The sequence below is a fragment of the Malus sylvestris genome, chromosome 1 (genome assembly GCF_916048215.2).
Source record: "Malus sylvestris chromosome 1, drMalSylv7.2, whole genome shotgun sequence".
Classification (NCBI taxonomy): domain Eukaryota; kingdom Viridiplantae; phylum Streptophyta; class Magnoliopsida; order Rosales; family Rosaceae; genus Malus; species Malus sylvestris.
In genome coordinates, this window is record NC_062260.1 from 22,298,145 (window position 1) to 22,314,630 (window position 16,486).

Consider the following 16,486-nt stretch of genomic DNA (forward strand, 5'->3'; position numbering starts at 1 on the left):
CTGAAGTGTTGGAATTCAAAATTTTTAAAATCCAATGGCAGAGATTAATTATTTGAAATTTTTTTTTTTAAAAAATGGAAAAAATCCTCTTCCATCTCATTTTCGGCTATCTGAAGGTTGAACATTCTTTCAGATTGGTTAAACAATTCTTCCTCTTACTGATCGATTTCCCACTTCATCCTTGATGAAGAAGAAGACATTGTAAGGATGGATGGTGAAGAAGAAGCAGAAACTATGAATAATGAGATAGAGATGTTAAGAAAATTGGTGTGAGATTTGTGAGGATGGATGGTGGATTATATAGACGATTCAGAAAGGATCGGATTGTAGATGAGGCCACATGGCATGCCATCATTCGTTAAAAATTTGATCGAAATCTATCCTCAAAGATTCTGAAAAGATAATGACACGTGGCACGATCGTATTGGATAAAAATCTTATCAAAATCGATCTCCAATAATTATCTTTTTTCGGATAATGACACGTGGCGCAATTTTGAACGAGTTCAAAATCTAATCAAAATCTATCATAAAAGATTCTCAAAAGATAACGACACGTGGCACGATGATATTGGATAAAAATCTTATCGAACTCTATCGCTAAATAATTGTTTTTTTTTATAAAATGACACGTGGCGCAACGAGAACGATTTAAAAAATCTTATCCGAAATTACAAATAATTTTATTTTGTATTATTTAAACAAACAAAAAAAACTAATATTTTATTGCCTATTGCCAGAGGGAGGGCTCTAAGGATAGAGATGCAAATGGTAATTACTGTTCATTAATAGCAGTTACTATTCATTAAAGACGGTTATTATTCAATATGGTGGATTCAATAGTGGATTGTCAAGATGAGGGTTCCATGGGTGGAGTTGCTCTTAATATGATGTTTACATTCAACGTACCTAATTGGCAAGTCAATACCTAATAACTCAATCATTGTGTCGTTGTATATTAATAGATAAAAACTATATTTCAAAATTCAAATCGTAGGATATGGGGATCTCACTGATAGGTGTGAGCAAGTTTGCAGAAACCCCGGCCCCATAATATTGAAGGCAGATTCTCTCTGCCCTCCCATTTTTCGTGTCTCTTGTTTGTGCGGTAAGGATTAGTCACGTTAACATTTTATCTATTTTTATCTTATTATTTTTATAAAAAATATATATATAATATTAACGTGATTTAATTTGATCGCACAAAACAGGAGGGACGGAAAGTGAAAGGGGGAGGGAAGAGAATCTGCCTCCTATCCAAATTCAGATCTCACCGTTATCCGCTGACACAAAAGCAAGGGAATAAAAATTCCGACTGAAAATTCGCAAATGGCGCTTCTCAACGTCTCCACGTGCTCTTCCGAGCTCCCACCAAAACCCTCCCTCTCTCCCCAACAAACCTCACCCTTCCCGCCAACACCTCCCTCTCTCCGCCGGCTATCCTGCGCCCCAGGTACACTGAGCACCTCGTCTCCTTCCCTCCGCCCTTCGTCCCCTTTCTCTTATTCATTTCAGCATATTGCGCGCTGCGCACACCTCGCGTACGTCAGCCAATTCGCTCTGATGATTTCTCAGTTTTCAAATTTCTTTCGCAGGTAGTAAAAAATCGCCTCGAAGCTGCTGGAAGCTCTACATTGTCGCTGGGAGAGTCCGTTTGCAAGGCGAGCCTGATCTGCTCTCCGCTGCTGTGTTCGTAGCCGATCCTGCACTCGCCTTTAAGCTAAGGCTTCAATCCTGAATGCTAATAATCTGTTTGGTTCCCGAGAAAGTGACGGAAAATAAATCAATGTACTTAAATACCGTCTCGTTGTTGATGAAAGGGTGGAGGTCCATACGGTTAGGAGGTGGCTAGGGGCCAGGACCTCACTGGCAAGGGCTTTAGCGGCAATACCTTGATCAAGCAAGACTTCAAAACTGTCCAAAATCAATCGATTTTGTGAAATGTTAAGTGTTTGATGTTTATTGCATTCGAAGATTTTGAATTTGTGTGTGTTGATTTTGTCGCAGTCGACGTTGAGGCAAGCGAATTTCAAAGGCGCCAAGTTATTAGGTGCTAGCTTCTTTGATGCCGATTTAACAGGTACATATGTTTTCAACAATTTATTATCACAAATGCTGTAATCTTCGAATGACATTGGTGCGTATTTCAAATGTTTAGGAAGGACAAGGAAGAAGGAACTTTTTATATGCATTGGCTTGAATTCGTTGTTTTATTTACTATGATATTCTCTCTCCAGGGGCTGATCTTTCTGATGCAGATCTAAGAGCTCTGGACTCTTCCTTGGCCAATGTGACAAAGGTGAAGTTTGATGGAACATTTAGTTTACATTTTGATTCATAAGAACCCTAATTTAGATGCTCCGCTGTCAGTTTCGTTGGTAAATTACTAAATGGTGAAAATTGCAGAGAGAGTGATAGACTGGAATTTTCAGTAATATACTAATATGTGTCGACAATGCGTCTGAAGCTCCCATTTCGGAGAGTTATGGGATTACGACGTGGAATAATAAGCTGAAGGATGAGAGAATCCTGTCTGGGATTCATTGGTAGTAACAGTTGATGTTCAAGCAAAAAAATGAAGAAATTTTTATCATAGTGTTTCTCAGTCCTAACTTCTCACTCACACATGTACCACTTCTGCAGGCAAATATGAGCAACGCTAACTTGGAAGGTGCAGATGCCACTGGCAACACATCTTTCAAAAGGTCAAATATCATGGGTGTAGGTATGTGGAAATTTGCTTAATGCTAACATTGTTTATAGCTTGACTTAACACTTGCCGCTAGGAGATTTCATCACTAGGTTGACTCCAATCTATGCGAACTAGTTTAATACTACAGTGAAGATAGAAAATTAGAAAACAAAAAAAAAATATGAGTTTTTCTTCTTGGTGTACTGTCTAGTTCTCTCTCCAGTCTCCAGAGTAGCTTCAGTTTTCTTTGGCCAGTTTCCGTGGAAAAAAAGAAGATAATGGAATGTTTCCATTTCGTTGGGGGTGAACCAAGCATAGAGTGAATATTTTCTAGGCGGTGTTACTTACAATCCAGTGAACTTAATCGATTTTGGATAATTTGCCTTCTGTGTCGACGGATTTCACAGATGTGCCTTTGAGAGAAGATCAACGTGAATATCTTTGCAAAGTTGCTGATCGGTAAGAATAAAAGATTACTTTATATCTATGCATTTATCTTCACAAATCTGCTCAGTTTTACAGTAAAGCCACTATTTTGTTAACAGGGTGAATCCAACACGCGAAAACTTGCTTTGCAATTAATAGATCATTGATAAAATATAGGATTACATTTTAAAGAGAAAATTTGGATTTGCAGAAGCTGCAATTTTCATGAATGGAGCTTGTTACTAAATGTGAAGTAACTATTGTATGGTATGTAAGTAATTGTGCCTTCCATTTGTTCAGATGTATACATAAACACACACAACTATTTCCAACCAGCTACGATCTAAAATAAACACTTTTATCTTTTCTTTTTCTGTACCTTTTACCTGGTATTGCCTATTACATTCACTGAAATTTCGGTTTTGTGTTAATGACCATTGTCGGAGGCTTAGGTGAGCAGTCCGCTGAACTCTTATCTGTTCATTGTTTCTCCCCATGGACAAGTAAACCATTATTGGCCTCAGCTTTCACCAGGTATTACGTCTTAATTTATCACTTATTTTGTTCAGTGAGATCATCATATTATGCTTTTGCGTCTTAACTCATCACTTTTATCCAAATAGATTAGCTCCACTGAGAGATTATCAAATAGCAAACCACATTAAACATGTTAACCCAATGCTTGGTGTAGTGATGATATTCAACTGATCCACAACGTTTGATCGATTCCAGTCTGTTTTGCTTTCAATATATTAATTCCCCATTAGCACTTAATCAACCTCCTATCATTACAAATTGTAAACTTTTCCCTCAATCATAATAGCTCCACTGCCTTTTTTTCCTTTACCTTTCCCTCCTTTTGTTGCTTTGTCCGTAGACCTTTCAAAACCACCAAATATGCTTTCAACCTTTCTTTTTCAATTTTTTCTCCTTATTTTCACCCTTTGAGTAGACAAATGCAATGAGTTTTGGAGTGGATGGGAAAGTTGTGGATTTATCGTACCCTTCTTCATTTGCTAGTGCGGCTGCTTTCAGGCCATTTGGTGTGTGTCTTGCTACAATTGGTCAAGTTGCAAGTGCAATTTTAACCCTTGTTGATATGAGCCTAGTGCTTCCTCTACCACCACTGAAACTAAAAAGCCACCCCCGTTAAACTTTGAAAAATTGACACATCACTCACACGTACAAGGACAAAGAAAAATGACACGAAGTCGTCGACTAATTATTGTGCAAATCACGAGTCTGTTGGATATATCAGATTTGTCGTTCATCATCATTAAGCACAAGTAGACTAAGTATATCAAGTGACTGCATTTTATTACTACGCAATAATTTTGCGTTATATGTGTGAACTAATCTAAGCCTTCGTATTATTGCTTGATTTGTTACATAAGTGGACCGGCTGAATGGATCTATATGAGTAGTATGCTAATAAGGGCCCCCCGGGGGGGCCCCCCAAACCAAAAAAGTGGCCTCTATAGTGCAGCATTGCATAATTTCCTAAACATCTACATAGTAATTGACTCCTTGGGTTTGCATGCCCTAATCCTAAGCCCCATGCCTCCATTCTTTATGCTTCCTCGGTTCTTAATCTCACAGCACTCTCTTCGTGGAGCCTCTTCCTACAAAAAAAACACAACCTTTAATTAGGCCACTAATCACGAAATTAAGCTCAAAAGACATGCACTAATCCAATGCGTTACACGATTAGGCCAGTATTATAAGCTAATCACATCGTACTAAAACACAATATACGTAATTGACTTGTGATACTGTCACAATGACGTCCTAATGCATGGAAGCTTTCCTTGTGTAACACTCAACACATATGTAGGACCCATACGTATGAAAAAGGAATACTATCATTGTGAAAAGAGCTAGGGTTACCTTTGTCCAATAGTGAGGGTCCATCTTCTCTGAGGAGACTTCAATCCTCTGCACTGCCATTGCATGGGCATACTCTTTTTGCTTACATTGGTTCCCCTCATTGGCCACAAACCTCTTGTAAATAGTCACAATCCCACTCTTGCCGACAGCAACCTGCTCCAAGAAGTAAATGATGGGCTGCTGACACGGGTCGGAACTCACGGGTCGGGTATTGAACGTGAAAGGTCCATTACTCCAGCTCCGCCATGTCTTGAACGTCTGCAATGGCATCTGAAGATCCATAGCTCCGATCAATGACGGGTAAAGCTGAATGGTATAGCCCCATGAAATGGACATTGACCATTTACGCCGGTGATCGTAGCAAAAGCTCTGTTGTAGGATCCGGCCCGGGTCGACCCGGTATGCACGAAGAAGGGATTTGAGTGAGTCTAAATGGGTCTGGTCTGGGAACATGGGTTTCATGGAGTCCAGATGGTGAAGTGACACTAGTGGTGCCAATGGGTGCGCTGCTAAGACACCATAGGGGTCCCCTCTGATATCGAACTGAAAAATGGAAAAATTACAATAAACCAAACGGGTCACATTCATATTCTATAGTCAACAATGACAAAATATTGACGGAACAATGTATTGTGACCGAGTATTACTAGACCAAATAACCGTATTTCAAAATAGATTATACATCCCATACAAGATGGGTTTCTTAAAACCTAACAACCTTAATTTCGACCATACAATTATATGGTGAAAGCTACTACAGCCTTATCAAAAACTCACCCACCAACTATCTTGCGTAAATGGTTGGAAAAATTTAAGTGGGCAGTACACAAGGACAAAGATGACCCGGTATTGTCACCGGAGCCACCAAAGAAACCTCCAAAACATTTTGACAAAGTCAGTATCACATGTACGAACAATTAACTTATTGTTACGATCAGTGTTTTATGAGACAAACTTACACATATAAAATATACGATTATCTTTATTTCAAACCTACATAAATTTTTACTTTTTCACGTGTTAGTGCGATGGTACAAGATTGATTTAAGATATCGGTGTATGAAACTATGAAATGTCCTCACTCTTACACCAAAAGTGTGGAGTGGAATTCTTTACACCTGGCGGGTGGGAGCATAGCTACCAACTTTTTCCAATTCCATGGCGCCATAAACGCCACAAAAACAGGTGTAGTAAACGATGCGTATTCCATGTCTATCAAAGGCAATTGCTTGCTTAAAGACAGAGGAGAGAGATTTAGGCCACCAACGCTAATCTTTGTCACAATAAATTAAACAGAATGTTCATTAAAGTAATCCTGTGAAGAAAAAAAAATGTAAATTCAAGGACACGTATTCAACTTTTTGCTATGAGACACGACGTCGACAATCCAAACACATGCATGCAGCTTTTAAAAACGTCCGGATCTCTTTCATCAAGGAGATTTGATCAAGTGATTCGGACCATTAAAATTTCATCAAACATCCTATATGTTTTGACATCTTAAAAGTTATAATAATTTTTAACCGTTGGATAAAATTTCAAAGATTTGGATCACTTGATCTGGTAATCTTGGTGGAAGAGATGGATCTCTTCTCTTTAAAATCAAATATTATTCGTACAGAGTAACTATAAAACCTACCAACAGTAACATCGCATTGCAGGCATGCTTTGCCACGTGTCATGATAATAATATTATACTTTAGGACCTTAAAATAAACAATAATATAGTTTAGGACCTTAAAGTAAACAATAATATAATTTAGGACCTTAATATAAACAATAATATAGTTTAGGAACAATAAGAGAATCCACATCGTTCTAAACCTAGTGCGTTTTGCACATACTTTTGTCACATTTGTATAAGAATAAGACTACTAAATTTGTTTTCAATTCCGAGTCAATCCTGTCTAAATAAGGACGGGACCAAGATTTTTTATACGAATGAGCTACATGAAGATTTTTTAACGTAGGGTTTTTGTTTTTGTTTTTTTTGAAAACTTTTAAGTAGGGTTTTAGTCTTTCTAAATACAGAGAGAATTATCACTTCACCAATAAACTTTAGTTCTAATCATTTCAAATTTTCTGATTTGAATTTTCCAAAAATTTGACTCTTGAGTCAATTAATTAAAACCATTTTGTAGTATGATTGACGAGGTAAGGTGGCAGCTCACCATTTGGTCCTCCAACACAAATTTCAAAAACCCGTCCTCTACTCCACACACGTGGCGCGAACCCAATGACCCGCCCACATTTGCCGTTAAAAAATGCGTCACGAACAAAACCAAAAACTGTTGACCCACCGCCTCCGTATTCCGCCACCCCTTTCCCCTGGCTGCTAAGTAAAACAACCAAACGCCGCCACGTGTAACCAAAAAACAAAGCAAGAAAAGTATCGACGTACCTGGTGGAACCCAGCGTGTTTAGTGAGCGGCACACCCATCTCGCTGACGCAGGCCCACACCCGTTGATCGGAGCCGTAGAAATTGTAGTACCTCTCCAGACAGCCGTCCATCATTTCGACCAGCCGCGCCGCGAGGGGGTAGCTGATCGCGAACCCGCCGCCGCCAAACGCCATGTCGTACGCGTGCATCACGTCCTGCTCCACGCTCTCCGAGTTCCCGCCAATGTAGTACATCCGGTCGTGGTCGTACCTCGCCAGCACCGAAACCAGGTTCTCGGTGAAAAACACCGTGTCGTCGTCCCCCATCACGAACCACCGCACGTTGGGCAGCCCGACTTTAAAGCTCTCGTACACAATCCGCGCGATACGAACCGCCGATTGCGAACTCGAGTACCTGAAGCGGGTCCAGTCCTCCGACACCCGGTACGGAATCGAACCGGAGAAGTCCGTTTCGTTTTTGGGTTTCGCATCGAGCCATACGAAACCGCGGGTTGTGTTGGGGTCCCACCAGAGTTCCCCTGACCGGCTCCGGTCGTGCCAAGTCGTGAGGGAGGCGCCGATGCCGAAGAGAATGTGGGAGGTGTTGGTGGGTTCTGGTTTGGGTTCGGGTTCTGGTTGGGGTCCGGGTCCCGGTCCCGGAGCTATGAAGTCGGTTCGGGTCCGGGTGAAGTCCGGCATGGGGAACCAGTGTGACTTGGTGTAGAAGGCGGAGAAGAGCGCGAGTGAAATCGACGCCAGGAGGCATAGGAGGAGGCCCACGCGCAGGCAGAGGGCCAAGTAGTAGCCGATTTTTTCCGGGAATGCGAACAAGTTGGAAGCTTTGAGCTTGTCCAGCCCAGTCGGACTCGTTTTCTGCATTTTTTTTCTCACTTTTACCCAAAACCCCCTGCACAAGTTCTAATTTGGACTGTGGACGTCCCCGGGGAATTGGGTATTTATGAAATTGCCCCGGACTGCAGAAAATCTCTCCTGTACACCCAAACCCAGAAATTCTCCGGTATCAGAGAGCTTCTCGTTGAGAGACGATGAAAGGGTCAGGGTAGGAGGAGAAGTGGGAATGATCGGCACAATGATAAAGCGTAAGAAAAAATAGTAAGAACAACTGGGTTTTAGAGAGAGAAAGTATGGGGAAATGGTTGTGGGACGAAGAAAGAAGCAAATATATGGAGGAGGAGTGAGAAAGCTGGCTCTTACTGTTTACAGTTTTACAGAGATGGGATACCTTGGCCTGGTTAATTTCTGCTGGCACAGGTAACTATTTGTACGCAATTTTAGAGGTGTCGTTCATTTGCTTTCGATTTTTTTGATAGGTGTAAATATTGTAAATATGGAAAATATGAGATGCGGAGTGAAAATATATAGAAATTTGTACAGTGTATATTCCACTTTAGATATTTTATTTTGTTTACCTTCAATTTAGATTTTGAAGAATTTTAATTCTTTTAATGAATTTAAAGGTATTCAATCAGAATTTTAAGTGATTTTCTAAAATTCAATGTGTATTCAATTAGAATTTTAAGATAGTTTATTAAAATAATTAAAAATCCAGGTGTATTCAATTAGGATTTTAAATAAATTTATAACATTCCATGTGTATTCAATTAGAAATTGATTTTAAAAAATTTGAGAAAGTTGAGGAATTAGAGGAATTGGAGAGATTTCGTAGTATATTTTAAGCATCCACGAATCTCACATATTCCTATGAGATTTCAAGGAAATTGAATCAAAATTTTATATGAAATCTCTACAAAATTAAACTTCATAAAAATCCATGAATTTATAAATCTATTAAAGTCTTTCAAATTATCAATTGAATACACTCCCTTAATTTGTCTTGTTTTTAGGGTATGTAATTAATTGGGAAATAAGTTTGTATTTTAGCAATTTTGTCGAGGGAATTGTGGTTCATATTTCAAAGAAATCGTCATGCATTATTTCATGATGATTTTTTATAGTTGCCAGTTAAAACTTCAAATTTAACATATTAACATGAGTCATATGATTGGCGAAAACAAAAAGTTACGTAAAATAAGCAACCGGCATTTATGGACATGGACATTCTTTTGAGAGAAAATACAACATATGACATACATTTTGACTTTTAAATGTTAAACACTCAATTTCTTGGTTTAAACATTATTACCATCAAGCGGCCAAGATTCGCACGATACTTTGAAGTTTTAACCATCATTGGTCATTTATGTTCGCATGTTTGTGAACGACTCGAAAAAAAAAATCAGTCTAAAATGAATCTCGGTGTAGCAATAAACGTTGAACGACTTAAGTTATGAGTTTGGTATCAATCATGTGAAACTTCATAGGCCCATGCATTGTCCACTATCAATATCACTGATAATTTAACCACCTATTATTTAGTATTGAGTTTTAGCATAAAAGGCATTGGTGGTATTAGGTGTGAAAACTCTAATATATTAATTGTATAAAATTTGTCATATAACCGATGTGGATCATATTCTCCAACATGCCTCTTCACGAGTGACCCTACATAGGGTTACAAAGGAAACCAATTCCCACATCATAAACTAGTTAAGTCATTATACCGGAGCTAACGCAACTTTTCGAGAACCTGATCATCATTCAAGTACTAGGGGTAACGTAATTTTTCGAAAGCCTAATTATTTATTATCCTTAAGTTTGAGCTAGTGCAACTTTTCGAAAGCCCAACTTAATGAGGCAAATTCGAGCTCAGTAAATTAGGCCCAAGACATGTCGAAAAAATAGCTTGCTCTGGTACCATATGAAACTTTATAGGCCTAAGCATGATCAGCCACCAGTATCATCGATATTATCTTAACTTAACCACCTATTATTAAGTATTGAGTTTTACCACGAAATGTCTCGGTAATACTAGGGCTAGAAACTCTCATATATTAATTTTATATTATTTTGTCATATGACCAATGTGAAATCCTATTCTCCAACAAATTTGACCAATTTGAAAGATTTTTAATGGATTTTCTTTTACATTAGAGGTTGATGGAGTTTGTGGTGAACTACCCTCATCACCCACCCAACACAAGCAAGTCTTTAATTCTTAGTAAAAAGACAGATTCGATGAAGAGAGAGAATGCCACCTCGTTGCTAGTGAGAAATTTTTTATTATGATGAGAATACGGATAATACATCACGTATTTTTATGTAAGTGATGAAATATTTTATTTTTTAAATTATTAATTTTTTAACATATATATCTCATAATTTATATAGTAACACGTAATATATTACTATGTATTTCGATGATATTAAAAAATCTCCCGTTGCTAGTTCTTCTTTTGTCCTTTTTCCCAGCAACAAACCCTTTTACTTTATTAGGTGTTTAGGACGACGGACCCAACTAAATGGAATCATGAGGGAAGGCGATTCCTTAACATGGTTAATAAAAAAATCTGTACACGTGTCTCCGCATACACCAGGATTATTGTCTAATTAATTGTTTCTACGATTAAAATATAAGAAAATTTAACGAAAAGTTTTCGGTAATGTTCACTTTAACGAAAATCTATATTTTTACATTAAAAAGTCAATCTTGATACTATTTATTTTACCCTTTATTTTGTCCTTATCGTTAAAACTCAAAAATTTTAAGTCATTTCTATTAATTTTCTTTAAAATTATAATGGTTTTGTATTTGTCAGAGTTAACAAAGCACTCACTCAAGCACCAAGGTTGCATAATTCAAAATTTTTTCTTAATAAAAGGGGACCAGCTGGTCGCGACCACGTCAATCCATCTTTTGGAGACAAGAAAGATTTTACAGAGGTGTTTTAGCCTTTTTCTAACCACTATCGTATTAATTACAGAGGCATTTCAGTGAAATTGTTTGGTCCAGAGTGTGAAGAAGTGTATTGACTTCTATTTGATTGGTAATCCATATGTAGCCTTATCCCTGTGGGCCATGACACTTTGAGTCCACTCCGGCACCGTGGACTTGATTTCGGGTGTAGGATGTAAAGAGTTGCCGTGATAAAATAATTAAAAATTATTGTAAGAACTTATAAGGATGTGCACTAGTCACTTGTAAGGACTAATCAATGTAGACCACTTTCACTCACATGTGAAACTTAATAATCATGTGTTTTGCATTATGATTAGTTACATGCTCTTAAGATTTCAACCTTAACTGTCGTCAAGATATCATAACATGTTCATCCATATGTGAAATGCGAAACTCAACAACCACGCATACTTTACGTCAACCAATTAAATGGTTTTGAGATCAATATCTCAATTCCTTCACATTATCAGGGTGTGTTCGACTAAATGTGAAGCCCAACAACCAAATGTAACAAATCAATTGTTTAAACAAGGGTCTAATTATATAAATAGTGCCTGTGATAGAATCTTCGGAATATATCTACCATGGTTTTAAAAAAAAAATTAAGAATCAAATCCTTGTGATGAACTGTTTAATTGCTAACAAATTTTATCACCAAAGTTTAAATCTGAATTGTTTTACTATTGAAATTATAATCCGATTATCCTATCATCATGATGACCATTTATCCATTTATTCAAAACATCTCCTATTTGTTATCAAAGATGGAAAACTCTTCCTTTTTTTGCCTGGCCATTTCAATAGGGAACAATCATTATGCTGCAGTTTATGCAATGCAGGCCGTCTAAAAATGTACAACCAAACTGGACCCAATGACTTAAAATGTTATGGTCCTTCGGTTTGGGCCCTCTTTTCAGGTCCTAACGAACCATGTGCAGCACCACGTTCTATTGTCTAGCCATGGATTGCAAAAAGGAAGTGATTTTATACAGGCTTCTTTTTATTTACGTTTTTTCGTTTGATGTATTCAACTAAAATCACATTCAAAGAAAATGAGCAAAATGCGTAGAAGGAGATAAGGAGTTCGTGAAAATCATTTCTCATTGCAAAAGTGTCTCGACAATGATTAGAAATTATCTACGAACTATAGATATGGGATTGAATTCTATATTTACTACGTTTCTATGCTTTTTCTTTAGATATGAATTTAACTAAGTTGGCTAAAACAGTGTGCTACGTGCTTAAACTCAAATTTCCTCCATGTAGTTTAGATGAATATATAGTATATTTATTCTCTCATTGTCAATAAAAAACCCCTTCATTTAAAAGAAAAAAGAGAGAAAAAAATAAAGAAAAATTTTAAAATTATATTATTGATTTCTTGGGCCGCTGGCATGTTGAAGAAGACCAAATTATCCGGTAATATTGTCTACGGCAAGAACAAATAAACAAGTCACAAGTGGTCTTTTACTACAGGTGAAAAGGTGTTGAATCATTGTATGATGGCGTAAATTCAAACCCCATCGGTGGCTATTCTAACATTTAATCTAATAAAATTTATCGTTTGACAAAAAAAAAAAACAAATAAACAAGCCCATCCTTGAAGATTTATAATAGTATTTGTTTGGTTTTTTTTTGTGAGTACAACAATATATTTTTACACTAAGGGAGAGAGATTTCGGCTAAGCCACACAATGAGCAACCTAAGTTTGTATCGAATTTTCCATCCATGAGATTCGAACCTAAGACCTCTCACTTACAAATGAAGAGGAATACCATCAGATTGTAGTACTGAGTGCATTGTTTAATGGGATAATAAGCATGACAATTAAATATTGATTAGTGTCAATTTGAACTTATAGTTTGGGCTTATAGTTAAAGTTAATTAGCATGACGATTAAATATTGATTAGTGTCAATTTGAACTTGTAGTTTTAATTATTTTTCAAATGCATTTTAAGGTGAATTAATCCTTCATGTGCGGACACCCAATACAAGTTAGCAGTGTTTGCTTTTTCCATTGGCCTTATTAGATATTGCATGTCTTTGTTTTTAGGGTAACAACCTCTTAACTTATTTCCAATTCTTTTAATAATCGAAAAACCTCTTATAAGCATGCTCATGTTAGATCCTAAAACAATTACTATACTTCTCATGATATATTAACAAGGGAAGACAGCTACAAGAAATATAAGAAGTAAAAATACTTCTCATGATATATTAACAAGGGAAGACAGCTACAAGAAATATAAGAAGTAAAAAACTACTACTACTACTACAAAAAAAGTAACGGCCTCGTGATATTTGTGTCCTTATTAGTACTTATGAAAGACAGTAGAAAATGGTTGCGTTGGACGATCTTAAAATTGTGCCATACTGATTTTTATTTTTCTTAACTATCAAGATTGGTAGAGAGAGAATCGAACATGGTAATGCTATTGATTGGTTTTACTCTTGATTATGGTCCATGATTAATTACTTGTAGTCGTTTACTATAGGTTTATAATATAAATCGAATTAGACCTGATCAAGAATCTAGAGCTTGTTTGGAAGTACTTTTAAAATGACTTAAAGCGCTTTGAAGCCAATCCTTAGTTAAAATGTAAGTGAATCCTAAAAGAGTATTGGAAGTACTTTTAAAAAACACTTTAACCAAATATATTTTTTCAACCATTTTAAAAGTAATTCTAAATAAATCCTAATATTTATACTACATGAATTACTCAATATTCAAACGTCCTTACTTAGTTAAACTAGTGCTTACTTCTTCTTCTTTTAGTCCCCAGGTGTCACGCCATATATACGAGTCTATGACTGGATTTTATCTCAGTCGGCACATAGAATATTAAAGTTACAGATCTCTAAACAATTAGGTTATTCTTAATTAAAAAGGTTTATTTATAATTATTTCCTTGTTGTTTTGTAATCAAAGTCATAAATATCAAACGATTATCGGGATCTCATTCAAATTTTCTTGTTTCACAAGTTGAGAATGAAGACATTTTAGATAGAACCCTACGAGTAGGAGACAACCCTAATATATAGTATTTTATGTTTTTGTTTATCAAATTAAATCAAGAAGGCATTCATGTACGTAGTCAATGTTCTAATTTTTAAAAATTTCGGGGAAAATTGGCGACATATAGACAACCTTAAGCCTGAAGGACTTACGCGTCATTTAAATGCTAGCTGACATGGATATAGCTTGACGTAAGAATTTACAGATCATCCACCAACGAGAACTGCTGGCAACGGGAATCGAACTTAGATAAGGAATTAACCACAAGCACGACTTTACTAACTGAACCAATGCGGTTACCAACTTGGATTGTGATCAATTAAATGGAGCATGTTTTATGTTGCGTACTTTCTGTAATTTAATTTTGTGTTTTTTGATGTAAAGTTGATATTACATTACTGAAGGAGAATAAACAAACCCGTACAAACAGAACAACTAGAAGTAAAAATCAACGGAATGCGGTGAAGGGTTAGGCCAGTCGAACTACTATTACAAGTTTACAACCTACTTTCATTCCACTCATAGCAATTATATAAAAACCAAACCTCCGGATGGAGTACCTCTTGTTAGGGCTGGGCACGGGCCAAGCCGGGCATTACAATTCTGAAAATAGGAACCGGACCTTACCCGGCCCGGTTAAAACGAGCCGGTTCGGTCTGGGTACACGGTCCTTTTTTTTGTTTTGCTATTTAAAAATCCTTTTTTTTTTTGCTGTTTAAAAATGTTTGCTGCACAGATTCCAGTTTACAGTTTACACATTCCTATAGGAAACTAACTTTAAGAGATACAAGTTAACATACATAGTTGCACCTACTTTTTAAGAAAACAGAGAGCCTCTACCACTGGAACTCCTTCTTCTTGTTAAAAACCACCTGAACAGAGTGAACAAAGTAAATAAACAACAAACATGCTGGAAATTTGACTGTGAAGAAAGGAACAAACAAACAAACATTTGCATGAAGATTAAGGGGGACACTGAAAAGAAACAGAAAGAAAGGATTCACTTCTACTTGACCAACCCCATTGAAAACATAATGGCTAGACAGGGGAAAACTCTATGATAAACTTTAGGAGACTGTCAATATATTTCCCAAAATACAATAAGGAGCCATAAGACCATTAGATTGTTAGATCTTTTCCAGTAATTACTCGATTATGAAAAACGAAGTGAGTTGATTGCATGCAGCATCACATCTTTGCCAAATAATAGCTATTAAAGGAAAAAAATTGATGTAAAGATTTTAAATCCCATAAAATGCCAACGAATAAAAAACTAAAGACGTAAAATTTACACTTTAAAGGATAGCAAATGGATTAGCAAAAACCATATGTACCCCAGTATACAAAGGGGAAATAGAAACAGTGAAAATGAAGATGGGAAGAGACCTAAGACGAGATCTTCCCCAAGGCTGCTCGTAAGCTCTTTTGTATCTGTTTAAAATCTCAGCCTCTGAGTACTCCACTCCATATTTCTCGCCTATCTTCCTATATATCTATGAAAATAGAAAAATATTCAATATATCAGCAGTCATAAAGACAGATACACGCAAGAAAAAGTTGAAATCCCAAAACCTGCAAAAGTTACAAACAGCAACCAAAATGTAATTTTAAAAGGATAATTCCCAGGAATCCATTTCTATCACACAAAACCCAGAAATTCAATACATGCATAAATAATCAATATATATTATCTATACTCCCATGATTGAAATATGCATAAGAAGTTTTTGGACTTTTACCATTCATGTACGAACATAACCCAAAACACCAAAACGGAAAATGAAAGAAAGAAAAAAAAAAAGACACAATATCCAAGAATTTCTATGCAGTTAAACACAAACCCAGAAACCCAAAAGTTCAATTCATATACATACAAACCCAGAAACCTAAAGGTTCATTACAATTTACATGCATAGAAAGAAAAATTGAGAAATGAAAATGTGAGTGTGCATGTAAAGCGTTAAGCCCAAACCCGAAGCAATTTTTTTTTTTTTGAAAAAAAAAAAAAAAAAAAAACCCAAAGCAATTTGACTGTGCACAATTATCCCATCTGCGAAAGCACTTTCAACAATCAAATTCCCCTATAGGCTATGGCTAACACGAAGAAGAGTGCTGAAAAATTAAGCAGATTTAAGCAGAAGCACCTGATGGTGGTAGCGACGGCGGAGGTGGTGTCGTTGTGTTGGTCGCGACAGCACTGTGAAGTCTGAGAGTTAAAGCTCGACGGTGGTGATGAGGTGAGTGATGGTGGTCGCAACGGTGGAGTT

At 36.7% G+C, this 16,486-nt stretch overlaps 1 protein-coding gene, 1 long non-coding RNA gene and 1 pseudogene across 2 annotated transcripts; 1 reads left to right on the forward strand and 2 right to left on the reverse strand.

The window, feature by feature from the left end:
• The first annotated feature begins 1,013 nt into the window (after positions 1-1,013).
• On the forward strand, positions 1,014-3,495 carry LOC126626629 (thylakoid lumenal 15 kDa protein 1, chloroplastic-like; annotated as a pseudogene).
• A 914-nt stretch (positions 3,496-4,409) lies between these two features.
• LOC126626622 (uncharacterized) lies at positions 4,410-8,651 on the reverse strand. The gene is made up of 3 exons (XM_050295999.1): positions 7,406-8,651; positions 5,005-5,547; positions 4,410-4,739 (listed from the first exon to the last, which is right to left on the reverse strand). Exons 1-3 carry the CDS (start codon positions 8,261-8,263, stop codon positions 4,626-4,628), a joined length of 1,515 nt encoding a protein of 504 aa, XP_050151956.1. The 5' UTR covers positions 8,264-8,651; the 3' UTR covers positions 4,410-4,625.
• On the reverse strand, positions 5,927-7,169 carry LOC126626635 (uncharacterized). Its single transcript, XR_007624749.1, has 2 exons — positions 6,741-7,169; positions 5,927-6,710 (listed from the first exon to the last, which is right to left on the reverse strand). It is a non-coding gene; the product is annotated as an uncharacterized LOC126626635 (long non-coding RNA).
• Positions 8,652-16,486: the final 7,835 nt, after the last annotated feature.